This window comes from Phalacrocorax carbo, chromosome 17 (genome assembly GCF_963921805.1).
Source record: "Phalacrocorax carbo chromosome 17, bPhaCar2.1, whole genome shotgun sequence".
Taxonomy (NCBI): Eukaryota; Metazoa; Chordata; class Aves; order Suliformes; family Phalacrocoracidae; genus Phalacrocorax; species Phalacrocorax carbo.
This window is the reverse complement of record NC_087529.1, coordinates 6,936,095-6,957,109: the sequence shown is the minus strand read 5'-3', so window position 1 is coordinate 6,957,109 and position 21,015 is coordinate 6,936,095. Positions and strand designations below refer to the sequence as shown.

Below are 21,015 nucleotides of genomic sequence, written 5' to 3'. Positions count from 1 at the left end.
GAGGGTTGCCCTGTCCTGCCCCAGCACCCAGGACCTCCAGCCACAAATCATGAACATCTGTGCTTCTGTCCCCAGTCCTGCCTCACTGCTCTGAGCCCCTCCACAGCTCTGGGGAGACCTTACAGTGGCCTTCCTGCCATTAAAGGGGGCCTACAGGAAAGATGGGGAGGGAATCTTTATCAGGGAGTGTAGTGATAGGACATGGGGTAACAGTTTTAACCTAGAAGAAGGTAGATTTAGATTGTGTATTAGGAAGAAATTTTTTCCTGTGAGGGGGGTGAGGCACTGGAACAGGTTGTCCGGAGACCTTATGGATGCCCCATCCCTGGCAGTGTTCAAGGCCAGGTTGGATGGAGCTTTGAGTGACCTGGTCAAGTGGAAGGTGTCCCTGCCCATGGCTGGGGGTTTGGAACTAGATGGTCTTTAAGGTCCCTTCCCACCCAAACCATTCTATGATCTGTTCTATGAACTGCTGGGCTGCACAGTGCTGGCTGGAGCCCGTATTGCCTGCGGTGGTGGGTGGTGGGTACGTGCCCTGTCCATCTGTCCCAAAGCGAGGGGTGCACAGCCGCGTCCCTGCCCTGATGAGGGTGTCAGCAGCGCCAGCGCACTTCTCTGCGTGCCCCATGCCTGCAACAGCCGGGTGTGCCCCACTGCTCCCCCTCCACCTGCAGCCCCTCCAGTCTCCGAGACCCCGGCTTGGGGCAGATGGCTGGGTTTAAAGGCTTTTGTCGTCTTTACGGGCACCGTGCAGAATACCCCGAGGGGCTGAGGGCGCACAGGGCCCGCGCCACCGGCTCAGCCCGGCGCGGCCCTCCTTGCCAGGCCCTCCCGGGGGTGCCACGCCTGCGGCCGGGGTAGGCCGGGTGCTGTCACCCCCCCCCGGGCACGGCCCGCCTGGCCGGCGTCCTTGCGGCCTCCGGGAAGGTCGCAGGCGGTGGAGCGGGAGCGAGCTGCCGCGGCAGCCGGTGACCTTCATCGGGGCCCGCGGGGCGTCCCTGTGCCGTGCCCCCGCCTGGCGCTGGGCCGAGCCGTCAGCCCGCCCCCGGGTTCGCGTAGGGCGAGCCGGCCGCGTGGTCGCTGCCCCTTTAAGGCGTTGCCGCCGGGCGCGGAGGTTGGTCCCGGGCGGCGCGCCGTAGCGGCGCGCGGGGTCGCGCGCACCACGTGGGGCTGGAGCGGCGCTGTCCTTCGCGGCGGGCGGGCGGGCGCGGGGCTCGGCGCGGCCCCATGGTCATTAAAGCGGACGAGATGCCGCCGGCCGCCGTGCCGGCCGCCGCGCAGGGGGGCGAGCAGCAGGAGCCCGGCCCTTGTGGCAGGAGGCCGGCGGAGACGCAGCAGCATCCCGGTAAGGGGGGCGGCCGCGAACCGGGACGGGGACGGGGCCTGGCGGCGGGGAGCGCGGGACGGGCCTGGCGGGGTCGGAGTGCCCGCTCCCGGGGTGCCCCCCCGCCCATCTCCTCTCCGGGCGGCGTAGGCCCGCCACCCCTTCCTGGCGCTGGCACGCCCGGGAAGCGCTGAGGAGGTCGCGGGGGGCCGTGGGGGACGGGGGCCGCGGCCACCCCCCCACCGGGACACTTTTGCTAACTTCGGCTGCTCGTCCTGTCCGGGGAGACCCCGCCGGAGCGGCTCGGGCCCAACCCGCCAGTCCAGCCGCGGGGCCGGGCTTCCCGGGTCCCCAGCCCAGGGCCCCCCGTTTCATGCGGGAAAGCCGTGCTGGGGCCCGACACTCGCCCCGCGGCCTGGGGAGGCTTCGCGCAGCCCGTGGCGGGGACGCCGCCGCCTCCCCGGGGAGGCTCTGGCTGCCGGGGCTGGAGGCCGCGGCGCTCGCAGCGGGGTCGGGACGCGTGATTCCCGCTGCTCGGTCGCGTCCCGGTGAGGCCGAGCCGGGGAAAGGGACCAGGTGAAGCGATGGGGGGACCGGCCGCGCCGTGCGGTGCCCCCCGGCCTGACCGGGCCCGGCCCGGCCCGGCGGAGCGGGGAGCCCCGGGCCACGGTGAAGGTCACCTTCACCGGGCCGCACCACCGCGCGGCCGCGGCGGGGGGGAGCGGCCGGTCCGGGGCCCCGCGCACTCCCCGGGCCGTCCCCGCCGCTGCCCGGGCCCGGCCCCGCAGGCGGCGGAGCGGCGGCGGTGTGGGCCCCGCGGCGGTGCGGGCGATCCGCGGGAGCGGGCCCGCCCGCTGGGAACGCAGTTGTCCGTGTCCCGGCCGCGGGGCAGCAGCCGCCGTTGCCGCCCGCCACGCAGGCCGCGGTGCCGGTAGCGCCAGGCACGGGGCGGGCTGCGGCGGCCGCTCCTAGTGCGGGGAGGGCTACGGGAACCCTCGCCAAGCCACGGAGCTCATCCTGGGCACCAGGCGTGTCGGGCGCACCCGGACGCGGGGTGCTGGTGCTGCCCACGTCGTGGACGTTGGCCTCTCTGTGTTAGGTAGCGCAAGGTTGGATCACCCTGGATAGCATCCTGGGATGCAGGAGCTCTTAGGAAATACTCAAAAGCAAGAACATGGGAAGGACAGATGGCTTGTTCGAGACCTCAGCTGGAAATTACATTTTTTACCTAATTATTTGCTGGCTGCTCTTGCTTTAAACCAGAGCCTGAGTGGCACAGGCCAGGGATGACATGCAGTCCCATGTCCTGACCGTCCCCAGTGCCTGCTTCAGGGCTCTGGGCACAACCCCGCGAAGCTGCCCCCTGCTCTGCATTTAGCTGAGTTTGGTGCATTGTGTCTTCGGGAAGTTATGGTCCTGAGCACTTGTCTCGGGCTCAGCCTTTTCATCTGATCCTTAACATACAAGAAGGAAGGGTAGAAACAGCGTGGTTTGTGGCTGGCCTTCGTCCTGAGGCACTTCTATCTGCTGAGCGAGTGACCCGCCACTTCCTTCCTCCCCTGATTTTATGGTGGCAAGGTGAATTTTTGCAGTTTGTCACCTAAAGCAAAGTTCATTGGTGTTTGGTGCTGGAGCAGGCTGGATGCAGTTCAAATGTGAGGAGCGCAGCTCTGGAAGCCTCCCCCTCCCCCCACGCGCACCGGTTTTTAAAGCAGGCGTCATGCCTGCGGTGCCAGCAGCTGGGTTAAAAAGTTACGCTGTGTAATCCCTGCCTCTCAGGGTGCAAGCTGATTGTCGAAGGAGGCAGGGAGGTGGAAAAATCCTCCTGGTGTTTCAGCACTGCACAATTGCTCAGGCACCTCATGGGTCTGGGGAGGAGGGGGAGGAAGGCCCTTGTCCCAGGAGCCTGGGGCTGAGGCGGTGCCTCCAGCCGCATGGCTCCTGGGCAGAGGTGCTGTGCTGCCGGGAGGTGGGGGCAGCCTGTCCGCACTGGCATCAGCAGCGTTAGGAGCTCTGGTTCCCAGGCCTCTCTTCCTGCCAGGTAAAATCGGCCTCTGCTCTGGTGTACCTGCCCTTCCCGTGCAGCTTGCGGAGCACCCATCTTGGGCACTTTGCTTTGTCGGAAGGAGACTGCTGGTACCGCTGGGCAGCGGGCCCTCTCTGAGTGGGCTTCTTGCTGAGGAAATGCTCCCTTTTGCTGTGCCAGGCATCCAGACTTGGGGATTTTCTCCACATGATGACTGCTGCTCTCTACCTCCAAGCCAGACAAAACTGTTGGGGCCAGTCCATCCTTCTGAGTGCAGAAACACACAAAAAAGTGAACAATTGGGGTTCCCGTAATGATTTCTGATGGGGGCAGTTATGGGTTAAGTTACATTTCTTATTAGCTAGCATGAGCTCAAAAGCCAGCCGTTGTGTGCAGCCTGTCTCGGATTATTTCTGTTCATACACTTGTCACTGTCTTAGAACAAGTTTATCTCACGTGCAAGTTCAGCAGTGCTTCCAGCTACCATAAAATGCTTTTCAATGCTTGCCTTGTCCAAAGAGTTGCTTTTTCTAGCTAGGTCCCTCCATCCCTGTTCTTCAGCCATGTCTTCTGTTAAAAAAGCGGAGAATGCAGGTGTTAACGGAAAATTGCTGTGGAGGCAGGTGTAGCTGTGCATTAGTAACAAGGTCAGAAGACTGATTCTTAATCTCGGGATCTGCTATCACTGTCTGTTGCCCGACCTTGGAGGTTCGCTGGTGTTTTGGAAAGGGCTGAATTGCTGGCAGTCAGGTTTTTTAATATGCAGTTGTAACAGGCTTTGGGCAAGAATTGAAGGAATATTGTGCAAGAGAAATCTGATCACCGCTACAAGGCTAAGAAGAGGAAAAGAGTGTGATAACTCAGCATCTGTGTGGCAAGACGGGGGGTGGGAACCTGGGGGGATCATAGCTGGGACTTTTCTGCTGGTGGGATAACAGAGTTGAGCTCCCACTGGAAGCTTGCTGCTCTGCCTGAGCAGCCTTGCTCATGGGTTTCCCAGCTGAAAAGCAGAAGTAAGTAGGTCAGGAACATGCACCTAGATAAATCCACCCGCAGACGCAGGACTGCCTCATTCACAGTAAAAACAGCGTTGTGTTGCAGAGTCCTGTGTTTGTCTTCATCGTCTGTAAATGACTAAACTTGGCAGCACACCCCTCTCCTGGCACAGCTTTCCAGCACTCACTTTGCTTTCTTGCATCGTGCTCTATTGGTTGTACTAGAAAGTTGTTGTTTCTAGAAGCTTTAAAGGTCTGAAGTTCATGCTTTTTTTATTTGCATTTGAGAAGTAAAACCAGTCCCCAGGGCAGTGCTTGGACAGAGAATGAAAGACTACAACCAATGTGTGGCTACTGCCATGGTGGCAGTGGCTGTCACTTTTTGGAATCAGGTTTGGTTTTTGCTAGTAGCAGCAAGGCTGTCTAAGGGTTAGCGTTTGGTTCTCCCCTGCAAGCATGCAGTTGATAGAGTAGAGCTTGCACCTGCCTTCTTGGCAGTTGAGCTTTCTGCTGCATTCTACCTTTTTAATGTTAGTGAGTCTGGGGCAAGCGGTTATCTGGTGTTTTCTTGACAACTCTGCATAGATGCACTTATGCAGGTGGCAGACCTTACTTCTCTGAGTGGGGAAAATAGATCTATGCTCACAGTAGTAAGCTCTTTTCTCAAGCTGAAAAAATAACTGCTGTGGTGCTCAGCAGTCGCTTGACAGGTCTTGAGGGAAAAAGCCCATGAAGCAGGCCAGTGAAGTAAGGCTCTCTACAGCTAAGTGATGTTAGAGTACTGGCACACTTTTTTTTTTTCAAAAAAGCACTTCCTTAGTTTGCCTTTCTCTTTCCCTTTAAAGAGAAAAATCTGTACTGCAACTCTTTGATGGAGCTGCAGGCTCAGAGGAGTTTTATGTTGTTACTGTCCATACAGTAGCTATGTGTAATGTTCACAACGTAAAACTGCAGGATTGTGACTTGTGCCCTGCTTGCCTAGAGGTCCTGCGAGTCGGATTAGCCTGATACCAGCCCTTCTTCCCAGGCTCTGTGCTAGCTAACCTCCTGCCATTGCAGTTAGATGAGGCTGGAAATGGCAATGTGGATACTGCCTGTCAGCAAGCAGCGTCGTGCAGAGTACCCTGTGACCAGGCGCTGGGGGTAAGGCTGTCTTTACTGTCAGTGGCACTGAAGCCTGCAAAGCCTCTGCCAGCCTGGAAGACCAGTGTGCAGGTCTGGCTGGGGTTAAGGTGGGCTCTGGTGCCAGCTCAGGTTATGGTACCGTGCGAGGCAGGATGGGGTGCTTGATGTCCCTGGCAGAGGGCTTTCTGCAGGATGGGCGAGCTTCCCAGGCTCCCGCCTGCAGCGTGCTTTTGCAGAGCCGCTGGGAGCAGCTGCCCAGCCTGTTTCCCTGGGGCTGTGTGCGGCCCCAAGCAGGCCTGGGGCAGCTGCGGTGGCTGGCACAGGACTGGCAGGGTGGGAGGCTGCGGGCTAATCGGCCCATCTGTGCCACAGGATGCAGGAAGGCAACCAGGAGCTGCTAAGGACAGCACTGCAGCCATCTGATCTCCCCAGCAAACCTACCCAGAGCTCCCTGCCGTCAGCTCGGCAGGTCTTGGGGCTCTCAGGACTGGTAAGGTTGGTCTTTCCAGGCTTGTGCTGCGTGGAGTTTTCTCCAGAGCTGCTGTGGTTGCGGTGACTGGCGTCAGTGGTAGCACGGGGTGAAACTAGAGTCTTCCCTGTGACACTGTAGAGCTGCAGCTGCTGCCTGCCAGCATGGCTGCTTCTGTCTGCAAGCCTGATGTTCTGCTGGTCCCACTGCACACAAAGTCTGATGGGATAGTTCACTGTCTTGGGCTCTTGCTGTCTCAGTAGCTTTCTGAAGCCAAGGTATGTGCCAGAATAAAATACATTACTTGGAGAATCATTGACTGATTCTCGGTATCTGCCTGAAACATGATTCCTTCATCTGGCTCTCTTCTCTTGAAATTTGAGAAACGTGCTCTTACTAACATAGTTGATGTTTTTGTTGGTGCTGATCTTTGCACTTTGCCTTAGGTCCTAGTCTTTGCTCCTGATTCCTGTGATGTTTGAATTACACGCTGTTGTAGCAGGGTCACCCAGCCTGCTAGCTGCAGGACTCAGTTTCCAATGTTTTGGCCAGATAGAAAGTTTACAAATGGGTTTAAACATAGTTCCCAGGTGTGGAGAGCACAGAGTGGGTAACTCAGAGTGCCAAATGCAAAGCATTTCAGTGGCTTGTAAGTGCCTGAGCCAGCACCTGTGGGACCCTGTGAACGCTCAGGGGCATGGCTGCAATGCAAATGTCCCAGTATCAATACGAATACAGAAAAGCCACAAACTTCTAAGTAGGCTGGAATGTGGCATGAGTTGTTTAGGTCTATCCAGCCAAATTTTACTGCGTATGCACAAGAGCTAGGAATGAGTAATTTCCCCACTTGCCATCTGTGGATTGTTACTGCCGCAGGAGAGGCATCCAGACCAGCGAGCCTGGGGCTCTCGTCAAGAGCTGCATGCTGCAGCCCTGCTGCACTCTCTGTGCAAGTCAGTCCCTGGTGTTGTAAAGCCACTGAAAAATAAATGCAGTGCTTATACCTCTACCCACAGATGGGTTATAACCAATTGGAGTTTAATGACAGCGGTAGAGTAGCTCTGACATTCCATCGTGGGCTCTTATTAAAAGAAGTGCTTGTTGTACCTAAAGTGCTGAAAGTTTCTAGGAAGCTGTGGTTTCTGCTGGGGAGGTAGAGGGAGGCACATCCATGCTGTCTCCCGCCTCCCCTGCCGGGGTGTCCTGCAGAAGCATTTCCACTAGGGCCATCTCTGGAGCTAATGCCTATTCATTTAGTCAATTTACTTACATTCATTAAATTATTTAATTTATTATTCAGCTAAAATTTAATTTGCATTTGCTATACTGACACCAGCCTTCATGTGTTAAAGCTAGCACATACCGTGCTGCTCTGAACTTGCTTTGGCTTGAGTTGAAGAAATGCTGCTCAGGTTCATGAGAACTCCTGACCAGGGACTTCTCCGGGAAGAGATTTTTGCCTCTTCCCAGAGGTCTCTTGATAAGGAGGAAGAGTTGAAGCTGTAAATACTTCTAATGATTTTTTGAAGGAGTTTAGAAAAACATGAATTACTGAGGCTGAGGTGATATGAAGGTTGATGCTGGCTCCTGGGGGCAAGGGGTGCCTTGGACTCCAAGGCTTCCAGGCCCAGAGGCTCCTGCACCAAAGGAGCAGCCATGGAGTGCATAGGGCTCCTTGCTTTTTGGGGCAGGAGCTGAGATGATAGGGAGTGGGAGAGACTTCTCCTCAGATTCCTTTTCCTGTTAAAAGGACAGCAGAAGCTAGCCAGGGTTTTCTGTGGAGAGCTTTTGCTCTGTCTTTCAGCCAGTTTCTGCCTTTCTCCTGGCAGGTGGCTTGCTGGCATAGAGGCTCTTGGGGCTGCTCCTGGCCTTTCCAGGGCCTTCTGTGGAGAAGGGATTGCCCGTCCTCTGTGTAATTTGTGTTGGCCTTGAGTGAGCGATCACATGAACTGTGCGGTCTTGCCTTTGTTCTAGTTTGGAGATTTTTGTGCTAGGGATGTGGCGCGTGATTTTCTTCTGCTCAGTGTGGAGTTGTGCCCCTTGCTGTCCGTGAAGCTGTGCTGAGTGCTCGGGAGGCTTGCCAAGGAAGCCCGTGCCAAAACCTGGGCTGCCCAGGAGTGGGGGGTTCTCAGGTTTGCTAACAGACACGAAGGCTCTTGCGGGCAGGTCTGAGGCCGGTTGGCTCAGGCTGCAGCTCTTGCACATCACATCGTGTATTTGAAAGATCCGGCTCTTTCTTCTGGTCCCAGGAAACCGGGACCACTGAAGGGACCCAGGTAGCTGAATGCCGAGCAGCGTGTGCGTCGGTGCAGGGTGTGTGCCTGCACGTGAGGGGCCGCGATGCCCAGCTGATGCTGCCGGGGAGGGCGAGGAGCAGGCGCCTGTGGCGCGGCCTTGCTGGAGGCATGCTGCGGCCTGCTCGCTGCAGCCTCCCCGGGGCACCTGGTGCTTGCAGAAACCTCCAGCTCTGTAATCCCGCTTCGGTTGCTGAGATTTCTTAAATTAGCACAGAGAGAGGAGTAGTATTAGGGGGCTGTGTGCGTGGTTTTGTGGTTTGTTTTTGATATGGCAGAGCAGGGTGAGAGGACAGAAAATTCATATGGAAACTACTTTCTGGTTCGCTGTCTGGCTGTTTTGTGCTCTCCTGCTTAGTATGGATGGCTGTGCTTGGGCCCAGGCGTGCCATAGTAACTGCCCTCGCCTTGTAATTCAATGCATCTCACTTGCTCACAGGTTTGGCAGCGCTGAAGCGCTCTAGCACTCGTCCCATGCTGCACTGGTGCAGCACTCGAGATTCAGCTATTTATAACCACCTCCGGGCCGGGGCGATTGCCCCGGCATCCCTCTGCGAGTGCGCCTGAAGAACCTGTTAGATACGTGTCTGGTTTTGTTCTGGCGTGGCGGGGAGAGGAGAGCTTCAGCTGCAGGGAGCTGGTTTTTGGCTTCGTGGATATCGTGGTGGTGTGAGCGCGGTGGTCAGGGAGAGGGGTGAAGACGCGTGGTGGATGAAGGTCTCCGGACAGCACCTTGGGAGAACTGCTGTGAGCCCAGCGTCCAATTTTTGGCAAGCTCGTGGGACGTGAGCTCGGGGTGCACAGGATACCGTGCAGAGTCAGTTGCTGGTCCGCTGTGTCCTGCCGCCCTGGGGCCAAGTAGGAGTTTTCTCTGGAGAAGGCGCTGACTGCGTGAGAAGACGAGCAGGTCCTGGCTGCAGAGGGCGAGGGCTGCCACGTGGGAGTTTGCCTTGTGGGGACTGCAATATATGTGTGCAAACAAAACTAACTTTTCTAATCCGGTGCTGTATGAGCCAGGCTGCTTGTGATCATGGGGAACAGCCTTTTTGCAAACTGCTGCAGGCATGTCACCGATCTAATCTTCCAGACGCGCAGTTTTAACTCGCCTGATGAGAGGTCACCCCTCTTACCAAAGCCTCCTGCAAGCTGTGCTGTCTGCCCGGAGATGCCAGAAGCTGCCCGGTCTGCTGGGCCATATCCGGATATCATCCCCAGTGAAGCGGTGACTGGAAGCCTGCAGAAGTGCACCGAATACATCCAAGACTTATCCGAGGCCCAGGACGAAGAAGGAATGGTGACGGTCTGTGGTAAAAGCTGTTTGAGACCCAGAGTTGGCGCTGCTGACCTATTCCAGCAGGCAGAGGCATCCCGTGCAGTGGCTGTCCTTCCAGCCGACCTTGGGGAAGGGCCGGCAGGGCTGGTTGATCATGTTCAGTTGCTTGAGGCTTGCCAAAGCTGCGTGAAACTTGAGGATAGCGGCTTAGCCCATAGATCCTGCTGCCGGGAGGAGCACGTGGCAGCAGCTGACGCAGGGGATGCAGCCCCTGGAACACATCCTGCCGGCCAGGGCCACGGCGAGGGACAAGCAACCTTGCATTTAGACACGGCCATAGTGGGTCTGGACAGTATGCTGAAACACAGAGGTACTGCTCCCTCCCTGGGGAGCCCTGGGACACCTTCTGCTCTGCCAGCAAGCACAGGGAAAATGTCGCTAGCCCAAGGGACGGTTGTGCTGCCTGTTCCCCCGTGCGAGGTGTCATCTAAGGCTCAGGATGCAAGTACTGGTTTTGTAGTGATGGACCCCGCTGCCTGCCCTGGCGGCAGGTCAGGCTGTGACCCTGTCTCTCAGGCGCAGGCACTGCCCTCAAAGCAGCACCAGCAGAGGAAGAGGAGGAAGAAGAAGAAGCTCATGCTTCCAGGTGCTCAGCAGAATGGCACTGTGTCGTGCTTTGTGTAGCCAAAACACTGTATGCCTGTGACAGGGGTGGGTGGCTGTGTGTGCCCATGGGATGGGGCAGGATGAAGGAGAGCGATGGCAAAGTGATGTTTTAACTTCATGGCAGAAGGAAAAGGAGGAATGTGGTGAGGTATCCCACCTGGGCTGTGTACCACAGAGGGACCTGTCTGTGCCTTGTCCCTGTTCACAAAACAAGTATAAGGGGGTTTTGCTTATTTTTTTCTTAATTCATAAAGCAAATCGTTCTCTTGTTTGTGACTGCAAACATGGTCCTTGTAAAGGATGGGAGCGGGTCTGCCAGGCCCGGCCTGCAGCAGTGCAGACAGGAGCGTGGGGCAGCGAGGGACCGGAGCAGCATTTGCTCAGAGCCTTTGGCTCCCTTCAGCCTTGTGCGGGTGGGAGGAGATGCCTGGTCTGCAGGGATGCAGCAGCTCTGTGGCTGTTCCTTCTCCTTGTTTGCCCAGTGCATCTTTCCAGTGCTGTGGGGAGAGTGGGGGCCCAGCCAGTTGCTGCAGTGTGGGAGGGGAGCAGCCCCTCGTGGGGCAGCCGCTTGGCCACATCCTGCTTCCCTCTTCTCCCGCTGCTCCACGAGCTAGCACAGCACAGCTCTGATGTGGCACCGCATGGTAACTGAGCTGGAGTGGCTTTTGTCCTCACCAGGACTTCTAGGATATGAGAAACTCAGGTTGTTATTTTTTCAGCTCTCAAGGTCTAATTTTGCCTTTCTATCACCATATTCTGGTTTTGCTCAGTCCCTGTGCAGCGGCTGAATTGTGGACTCAAATGCTATCTTTTTATGCACCTAGTAGTGTGAGGGGATGCGTAGGGCGACTGACCCAAGCTGGTTGCTTGGTTTCTGGTTTAGTACCTTGTTTGCTTTCCACGTGCCCATTAGTGGGAGGTGAGGCTGCAGGCACAGCTAGTTGGGAGACTGAGCAGAAACTGTCTTACACTGCTCAGGGCTCAAAAAACCTTTGAGGAGGGAAAGTCAGAATTTGGGCCCTCAGAATGACACTGGAGCCAATAATAAGAAATGCACTTCTGAAGTCAGTGACAGAAAAGGTAGGGTTTTAACTTCCAGTTTTTGTGTCTGTAATAATGCTGCTGTTACTAAACGTTGGGGAGGGAAACACCTCTACAGAGCAGACCATGGGATTGGTACTGTTGCTTCCCTGACTCTCCAGATCAGGCTGACTTGCAGCAACATAATGTTGCCACCATTTTGACCTGATCATTTAAAAAAAAAAAAGTGACTGAAAAGATTAGTGACTGACTTAGATTTAGAAAATTTGTTTGAACATTAGTTAGTAACTAAAACTTCCCGTGATCTGTGCTGTCTATCGCTGTATGCGGCCAGCAGCGTTCAGGTTCAGGTGTGCATCCTCTTTCATGCTGGGATCCTGACCAGTCAGGTTCGTGAGGTGTCCACCACCTCTGCAGGCTCACTGTAAATAGGAAGTGTGATTAAAACAGGGCCTGTCACCTTGGCGTGTGTACTTGTCCAGGTGCAAAGATGAAACTTAATCCTTTTGCTGACCCTCTCTACCAGGTGTGAGCCGCAGTCAGGTGGTCAGTTCCTCCCAGTGAGGTAGTTTCTGCACCACCTCCTCCCCTCTTCAGTGTTTTGCTTTGCCTGTTCTCCTGATGCTGTAGTCTTGTGTGCGCTTGGGGTTTGTTCACGCTGTGCTCTGAGTAGCAATGAGAACATCGTGTTACAGCTCGGCTGCCAGCCAGCGCAAGCCAGAACGTAGCAGCCTCAGACGCGCCTGCGGGTACAAACCAAGGGCCGAAAGGAGGAGGGTCCTTGCTGGGATGCTGGCACATCCCTTGGAATGACGGGGGAGCCTGGAGGTCACGGCCTTTGGTCGAGACCGCAAAACCGCGTCTCAAGGCTGACGCGTACCAGGAGGGATCTCCCTGCTCCGTCTCCGGCAGCACGAGCGAGGCGGTAAGCGGGAGGAGCGGCCGGATAGTGCCCCTGGAGCGGGTGGGACCACTTCCTTGTGACTCAGCCGCCTTCCGTGAAACCATCCGAGGTGCATCGCGCAGCGCTTTCTCCTGCAGGCGAGAGCTTGCAACTAAACACAGCTGCTGGCCCGGTTGGGGCTTGAACGGAGAGTGAGTAACAGGAGAGAGGTCTCTGCAGGTGTCTTTCAGGTGTCCTGGTTGCTCTTGCTGCTGTTTTGAATGTGCTAAAATCAAGTGCCTGATGCTTTTGCCTCTGTCTCCCTGCTGGCGCTGCTGAGGCCGTGGCACAGCCAGTCTGCAGCAGGCGGTAAGAACCGGTGACCCACTTTACGGCAGGCGGGTGAAGCTCTGCTTCCCCGTGGGGAGAGCACACATGGGTGAGTCAGCAGCCAGCAGGCAGCACATCCTCCAGGCAGGCTCCCCTGCGCTGCCGTCAGCTGGGATTGAAACCAAACATGCTGTTTTCATCAAAATGTACCCATTCTGTAAAAACTCCACTGAAAAACCTTTGCTGGCCATAAATTAGAGGGTCAACCTGCTGGACAGCCATTCTTTCTTCGTCCAGGCTTAACTTTTATTTCTAAACTTGGTACAGTGCTGGCTGGAGCTAGATCTTCTGGCATAAGGAGACATGAAGGTGTTGCCTCTACATGTCTCCTCTGTCACAGTGCAGAACTGTACCAGCCCTGTCTTTACTCAAGTAGGGAAAGAGGGATGGAAAGTGTGAACATCTTGTATTTCTGTAGACAAGAAACGGTCTTCCAATTTCTGAAACAATCCGTAGTTTGGGAATCTGGTACCACTGAGTACTGAAAAGCAGAAGTGTGGTCCTGGTTAGTAATTTCCATGCTTCATGCAAGCTTTCCCTGTCTTGCTTTGCTTTGCAGCTAAAGGTGTTTGCTGTGCTTGAGGCCAGCTTGTGCATGGGTTGCTCAGCTCTCACGTGAAGCCTGTCTCGTTCTGGTTTGGTTAGTCCCTATGCACGGTTTTCCTCCTCCCCACTTCCAGCTCCAAGCTGGCCAGTTAATTTATGCTTGCTATGGAGGCACCTTCTCCGCTGGATCTTGGTTAGAAAAAAAGACATAAACCAAAGTCACATTTACTCAGAGATGGCAGTGTCCTTTTCAGGAGTCTCCTGCTGTTGTGGCACAGAAGTATCTTCAGTGCCCACCTTGCTACTGCTGATGAGTCGGGTGGTTGGAAACCATCCTTGATCAAGCCTTTAGCATGACTACCAGACACAGGAGTGTGCCTGAAGCATGGCACAGGGCAGACTGCTGGAGCATTGGGACAGGCGACGTGGCTGGGAGCAACAGCAGAGAGACAGGAGCTGGCACATCCCACGGGCTGCTCCTTCCACACCTCACCTGCCAGCAGAAGTCAGCTGTTCATAAGCAGCACCTCAAGCTTGGCACCTGCAACGCTGTCAGAAAAGGTTCTTGGTCAGGGATAGGTGGAGACTTGGGGTCTCAGGGCGGTGGGCAGCACAGCTGCAGTAGTGCCTGGATTTTGCCTGTGGCTGCTGCCACAATGTTTGAAGATGGGCTGTTAGGTCTTCAGTCAGTGCTGCAGCCTTCCTTCTAGCTAAATTCTGCCTCTCCTTTCTGGCAGGAGCAAAAGTTCAGTGATCCTGCCCTGCTTGGGTGGGCAGAGGCTGGACCAAGCCTGGCGCTGGAGCCTGGCAGATCATCCTGTCTGTGGTACTGGTAGCCCCAGGTGTAGCTTTTCTGCTCTCCCTCGTCCCCAGGCAGTCCAGGAGCATGGCTGTCCTGGCTGTAGGGTGTGACGGGGGGCTCTCCCCAGCCCTCTGGGCATGGCGTGGTTTTTTGGAAACCATGTCTCTTGGGGCACTCCTGTGTAGAACTCTTCTTCCTCGACTGCAGCTTCCTAGAGCCAGTGCCAGGCCTCTTGTCTGGCTTGCCTGTGGTTTCATCTGTCAAAGAAATGAACAGCTCATGTTAGGGACAAGTGACAGGGAACATGTGCAGCAGCTGCCGAGATGCTGAAAGAGCTTAAGGTAGCTCTGTTACCTGCTGCCTTTTGGAACAGGTGTGCTTTCCTTGTGTTTCTTGCTCTTTCACCGTGTCCTAATTCAGCTGTGACAGTCATATCTGAGGCGGGTTTGCTGTTGGCAGTCATAGTCTGGAGCAGGAGTCTGACCCTCTGGGGACACCTCAGCGGGGCTTGTTGCTGCAGCCCCATATTGCGCTCCAGAGGTGTGCAAGGGGATATAGCATTTCCATCTCTGTTCTTATATATGGGGAAGGTCGAGCGACTTCTCTGGGCTGCCAGAGCAGTTGGGGCTGATAGGTGAGAACTAGCCGTGATAGCTTTAGGTCTTCAAGCGCCAGCCTGCATTTCAGAAATTATGGAGGTTGAGCTGCCATCTTCCCCGGAGCGCTGCTGGGGCTGGGACTGATGCCTTGCTAGGAGGTGAGGAGGAGGAGGAAAGAGACCTGCCAGGCAGAGCTGGCTAGAGGACTGCATCTTGGTGCTCAGCAGCCTTGGGGTGTTATCCTGGCTTTGAGCCACCCTGACCCCGTGCAGCCTTTCAGAAAGGCTGTTCCCAGTGCCCAGGGAAGCCCCCGGCCTGCACTGCCTGCAAGCAGGTGCTTGGGAGCACCAAACTGGAACCACCACATGTGACTTTGGGGGTCCAACGGCCAGGTGTGCTGGCTGTGCACAGCTGGGACTGGACAGCTGTGCTGTGAATGCACCCAGCGGGGCACGATGCCTGCTGCCTTCCAGTGGTGGGCAGATCAGAGGGGTGCCCTGCTCACTGGCTGGGGACAAGCAGGTCTCTTCCCTCAACATCTGTCATCAGTGGCTCTTTCCATGACTGCAGCTTACCCTGGCAGCACCTCAGTCCAACAACGCAGTGTATCCTCTTTAGCGTGGTCCCCAGCCCGGTTTGGTGGGTGTAGGCTGCTCTAGAAGCCCTGTAGCTTCTTAGATCTTATCAGCTCTCTGACACTATCCGCCTTACTGGAAAAGAAAACAAACCATTGTGGGAGCGGTGAAGTAGGTGCAGAGAGCTCCCCGTCCCTGTGACGCATCTGTCTAAATGAGCACTTAAAATGTCGTCACCTTTTTCTTGAATAAAATTGCTTAGGCAAAGCCTCGCCCTGGCACCATGGGATCTCTGCAAAGTATTTTGGAAATGCAGAGGGTGGCCAGATGCAGGCAGGGGCGTGGGAGCTGTTTGTGTGCCTGTGGAGTAACCTGGCTCCCACGTGACGTGCAGCTTAGCAATGCAACTGTCGTCTTTTCCCCTCCCTTCTCTCCTGGCTGAACAGGAGTGTACCAGGAGGTATGTTAGGAGCTGTGTAACATGTTGGTGCAGAGGTTAGAGCTGCCTCCGGGACACAAAGCACCACACACCCATTTCTTTCAGCTTAGTCTTAAGAAGCCTCTTAATTAAAAGTGTTGTACACTGACCCATCCTTCCTGCTTTCCTTCCCTCCCCTCTCCACACATGGTTTGTGGAAGATGCAAACCCCACAGGCGAGCGAGAGCATGTTAATTATACTGTGAGGGGAAGGGCCTGGCATACCTATGTCTAGTAAACACTGAGTGCAGAAAAAAGACTCTTGCTGCCGTTTAACCCATGGCTCGCTTGGGTAGGCCAGAGGATGGTGGTGTTGTCTGAACCAGTCTCTCCAGCCACTTGGAGAGGACTGTCTGTTTGCTCAGACCTTGTCTAAATCCCTCTCTTCTCACCCAGAGCACCCATCTGGCGTGGCACTGATGAATGGCAGCGGCCCCCACGAGAGCCTCAAGGGCGAGAAGGATGCCAGGCAGAATGGTCACGAGGAGGCTGACCCCGGAGAAGATGGGAATGACCAGGAGGTCATTGTCATACAGGACACGGGATTTACTGTCAAGATCTGCGCGCCAGGGATAGAGCCCTTTTCCCTGCAGGTACCTCCCTTTGCTGGCTGGGGAGGGGAATGGAGGTGGCACTGGAGAAGGAGGAGGCGGGAAGTGTTTGAGTCAGGGCACACACAGTCCTGCCCCTTCAGCCAGGCAGGGAAGGGAACAAGGGACTGTGCCCAGGAAGGCCCCTGTTAGCCCCCATGGCCTGGACAGTACCTTCAGGCTGCTCACAGCTCCCCGACTCATCTGTCCTCTGATGGGATTAAGTAGAGAAGGAGGCAGCAAAGCATGGAGGGTACAGAAGGGAAGCTGCCTGACAGTAGCTTCTAGAGAAGAAGGAAGAAAGGAGATGTGAGCAACAGGCTGTCTGGCTTAGGCCTGCTTAGGCTTTGCAAGGTCGGGGAGGGTGTTTTGCTCCAGATCCCAAGTGTGGAGCAAGGGGAGGGGGAATTAGCTGAGGTGTAGCCGCTCCTTGTCCATCGCAGAGGGAAATGAGCACAGGGGAAATGGTCTTCCCACTTCTGGGCTGTTCTAAAGGAGGGGTATGAAAAGATGATTGCTGGGTCTGACTCTCGGGAAAGGAAAATCCCTTGCTTGCCCAGCAGTTTTGGCATGATGTTCCTTCGGGCTATCCTGGGTTTGGTACAGTGACAGGCGCTAGCACAGCTCAGGATGCTCAAGCACCAGCCTGAAGATCAAGGGAACGATGCAGTCTCCACTTCCCCTCTGCATGCAGAGCTCTGCGTGTGCCATGTGGACAATGACATGTGCTGCCAGATCAGGACGGGCTTTGACATGCCTAGCTGATATTCAGATTTAGCTTGATACTTCACTGAAAACTGCTTGGATGAAGTATCTCTCATTTTGGGGGGAGACATCTGGAGTCTGAACCCAGTGGGAAGTCTTATCTCCCGAAGACCAGCAGAGAGTGCAGTGAAATTACATCCCTTGTGGAACTAGCTGTATCTCAACCCAGCTTTTTTTCTCTTTTAAATCCTCTTGCCTGTTAGTTTTAATAGGCTAATAATAATAGCAGGCCATGTTGTTTACAGCAGCTTATGTAAACTACCCTGAGTCCTCCTAGCTTGAGAGCAGTGTCAGTGGTGGTGGAGCCAGGACAGGGAGGTAGGAGAGCAGCCCTGGTGCACAAGCCGGGGCGGTTTCTTGCATCACGGGAGCCGTGCGCTTGCAGGCAGCGTGCCCTGGAGGTGTGGCACTGGCATGGACATGCCATACCATGCTGCAGATACTGCGGCAGGTCGAGTGGAGGAAATGGTCTGTTTTCCATGTGCATCATTCAGAGCCTCACCACAAATGTGCAGTGTGACTGGATAAGGGAAGAGTCCCCCCTGGTTTCCCCCACCACCTTCTGTTCTTTCACTGCCCTCTCTGCCCTCTCTGTCCCATGCCGAGTGCTTGACGTGTCTGGGTGCCAAGGCTTGTGGGATGGAGCTGGGGTAGGTGACCCTGCCAGAGGTGGCAGCATCCTCCCAGCAGGGGCAGAAGTGATCTTCCTGGGAGGAGTAGCTGGAGTCTGCCTTTCCAAGCCTGGAGAGGTACAAGAGGTGTTTGATTCTGCAGCAGAGGGACAAAGTTTGGCACGAACACGCGAGGACTCAGAATAACTCTCTGGCTTCTTCCCTTCTTAAGGTCTCTCCTCAAGAGATGGTGCAGGAGATTCACCAAGTTTTGATGGACCGCGAGGATACCTGCCATCGGACTTGCTTCTCTCTGCAGCTGGATGGCAATGTCCTCGATAACTTTGCTGAGCTGAAAACTATTGAAGGACTGCAGGAGGGCTCGCTGCTGAAAGTGGTAGAAGGCAAGTTCCTTCAGACTTTGGGAGGGAATGAGCAAGGGTTTTCACAGGGAGTGGTTTTGGCCATGTGGCAGCCCTTTCCTGTGGCTTCTTTTTGAGACCTGTGTGCCAAAGGAGTAAGCAACTGTGTAATTCCAGTTTCTTTCCTCCCTTTATGCACATCAGAGCCATACACAGTGCGAGAAGCCAGGATACACGTGCGTCATATTCGGGACCTTCTGAAGAGTCTTGACCCATCGGATGCTTTCAATGGTGTGGACTGTAATTCATTGTCCTTCCTGAGTGTCTTCACTGAAGGAGACCTAGGAGGTACGGGGCAAAAAGGCTTCTCTGGTGCAGTCAGTGCTTCATTGCCCTGGCTCCTTGCTTCATAAAAACCACATCTTAACAATCAGCTGTCCCACATCATTCAGGAGTGCAGAGAAACACTTGCACTTCTGCATTCCTCCTTGAATAATTACTGGAGGAAGGAATGCCACATTTTTCAGCACTGACTTTCTATCTCTGTCCGTTCTAGACAGTGGAAAACGGAAGAAGAAAGGTACTGAAATGGAACAAATTGACTGTACCCCTCCTGAACACATCCTGCCAGGTAGCAAAGAGAGACCCCTGTGTGCCCTTCAGCCCCAGAACAGAGACTGGAAGGTAGAGTTCTCCTGCGTCATTAAAACAGCTATTGGCACATTTTTTGCAGCAAACTGGTGTTCAGGGATTGAAAGCTGCACTGACATGGACTTTGGGATTTGCTCTGCTTGATGCTTAATGAGTGCTGGGACAGCACTGCTTAGCCAAAAGCATAAAGTCCAAGAGCTTGTGTACAAAACACTGGACACTGAGTGTGGACATCTGCAGAGTGTGAAATGGCCAGTCTTGTTGGTAGGGGTGGCAGGGAAGAGAGAACAGCATTTCTCTGCAAAGTCCTGGAGACAGGATCTGCAGATCACTACAAATTACCCTTAGCTTTCCCATGCCCTCCCACTTGGATTCCGGTTTAGAAGCTGCCATTTGAAAACCAGTACAGCAAGAAATCCATGCCTTGTGCAGCCCAAAGGCCCAGGGTGTCTGTTTTTACCTGTGTCTTACGGTGTAAAAGGCAGCAAACTGAGGCAAATTAGTGGACTCCAAATGGCTCGAGGAAGGCTATGCTCTTGAGACCATGCTTTTTTTGTAAGCTGTGTTTCTGGAACAAAGCGAGGGCGGCAGGTAAAAGGAATCTGGCATGTACATCGAATGGCTCTGTAACTCAAGGGAATTAATTCATTCTGACAGGAATTGCTTCTGTTATGTTTTCTGTAGCCTTTGCAGTGCCTAAAGGTATTGACGATGAGTGGCTGGAACCCTCCACCCGGTAACCGGAAAATGCATGGGGACCTCATGTATTTATATGTCATCACGGTGGAGGATCGGCACGTCAGTATCACTGCATCCACTCGAGGATTTTACTTGAATCAGTGAGTAACTAAGATTCTTCCTGTCCTGCCCTGCAGCAAGGAGCTTGTGATAGCCAACTGGAAAAGAAGCCACAAACAAACAATTGCTGCTTTTTTCTTTTTTTTTTTGGTGGAAAACAGGCTAATTTTAATTCACTGCTCACATGGGTTTGTAGGAGTTGCTCTGCTGGATTGGGCTGTTCAGTTGTGTGGTACCATTTCTCCACAGTGGATAAATGCCTGATGCTTTAGGGAAAGTTTAAACATCCCATAATGTCATCAGCTAATTAGAGCATTTTGAGTTGGGAGGGAATTCCTGACCATTGCAACTATTGCAAAATGCAACTATCTCATTTTGCCCTAAAGCAAAAGCACAGCCTGTCAGAACTTCCTAAGCTGGGCACAGATTTGACTAGATTTAAAAAAATTTTTTTTTTAAAATAGTGACTATGAGAAGCTGTTAAATGTTCTGTGCCGTGGCTGTACTGAGGGAGGTGCAGGGTCCATCCAGCCCAGTAGCCTGTAACAGAGACCTATTGAGTTGGGGATGGACTGGAGAGATCTTCAAAACAACAAACCCTGCTGTACCTGAGCAACCATGAGCTCAAACGTTTCTGGGTGGCCTTGATCCTGCAATCCAGATAACTGCTTGGGCAACTGTAACTGCGTGTTTGAAATACAAGTTATAATTTGCAGAAGGAGAATGAAGCTGCCTGAAGAGTAGAGCTTAAAATGTAGAAGACAAAATTCAGGCACACTTTCCACTTCATAATGAGACAGAAATTGAAGTGCTCTGTGTTAAACTGGCCTGTGCAAGAAATAATTTGGAGTCCATTGTTTCCCCCAAGATCTGTAAAAAATAAATGTTAAAAGCAGTGAGTCTCTAAGGGTGCACATCTGAGTGCAGGTCCCAGGAGACCAAGTGGCACAGTGAACACAAAACATGTGGCCTTTGAGTTTGGCGAAATGTGACCTGGAGATGGGGACCTGTGTGATTCTGGCAAGTCTGGTGCTTGGCCTTCCGGCTGGGAGACAAGGTTGTCTTGAGAGGACACCGACTCTTTGGTACAGTTGGTGTCATAACCGTTGGGTTCTCCATTAAGCAAAGGCACTTTTGGTGAGTTTGGGAAGTTCTGAAATAAGTCCTTCCCACCTATAAAAATAAAGCCTTTCTTGTACCTGATGTGGCCAAAGAAGGTCTAAACTGAATTTCCTCTGCAATCCATCAGGGCCCAGGTACAGGGTTGCTAGCTGTATCTCATGTGGAGAGAGTGGAGAGGGCCCTTGCAGCCCATCTGCCCGTGTACCACATGGTCTCCATTTTGCAACCAAGGGCATGTTGTGCAGGACTTTCATGCAGCATATATATGGAAAGCTCTCCTTTGTGTACTGTGTTCCTAGGGTATGGGAGGTCTCAGGTATGACAACGGTTTGTGGTGACACTTTCTTTTTTTCTCTTGCAGGTCTACTGCATACAACTTCAATCCCAAACCTGCAAACCCCAGTTTTCTCAGTCATTCCTTGGTGGAACTACTTAACCAGATCAGCCCTACCTTCAAAAAAAATTTTTCCGCTCTGCAGAAGAAACGGTAGCAGCACATTTTCCTCTCTAGCTGAGTAGTCTGTTGTGAAGTTGCTTGGTGAGGCTCAGCTCTGTGGCTGGTTCTGAGAGAACTGCATGCCACTCTGATATAGCAAGGATTGCAGTGCCTGCTTTCTCTGAGCTCACATA

General features: G+C 54.3%; 1 protein-coding gene across 1 annotated transcript in view; it reads left to right on the top strand.

Moving 5' to 3' along the window:
• Positions 1-1,149: 1,149 nt before the first annotated feature.
• The window catches only part of CLUH (clustered mitochondria homolog), a 42,058-nt gene continuing 22,192 nt past the window's right edge, over positions 1,150-21,015 (top strand). The window contains exons 1-7 of the mRNA XM_064468259.1: positions 1,150-1,345; positions 15,883-16,079; positions 17,685-17,856; positions 18,019-18,162; positions 18,371-18,498; positions 19,150-19,304; positions 20,747-20,872. Coding sequence (XP_064324329.1) covers positions 1,228-1,345; positions 15,883-16,079; positions 17,685-17,856; positions 18,019-18,162; positions 18,371-18,498; positions 19,150-19,304; positions 20,747-20,872 — 1,040 coding nt within the window. The 5' untranslated portion in view covers positions 1,150-1,227. The remainder of the gene's footprint in view (positions 1,346-15,882; positions 16,080-17,684; positions 17,857-18,018; positions 18,163-18,370; positions 18,499-19,149; positions 19,305-20,746; positions 20,873-21,015) is intronic.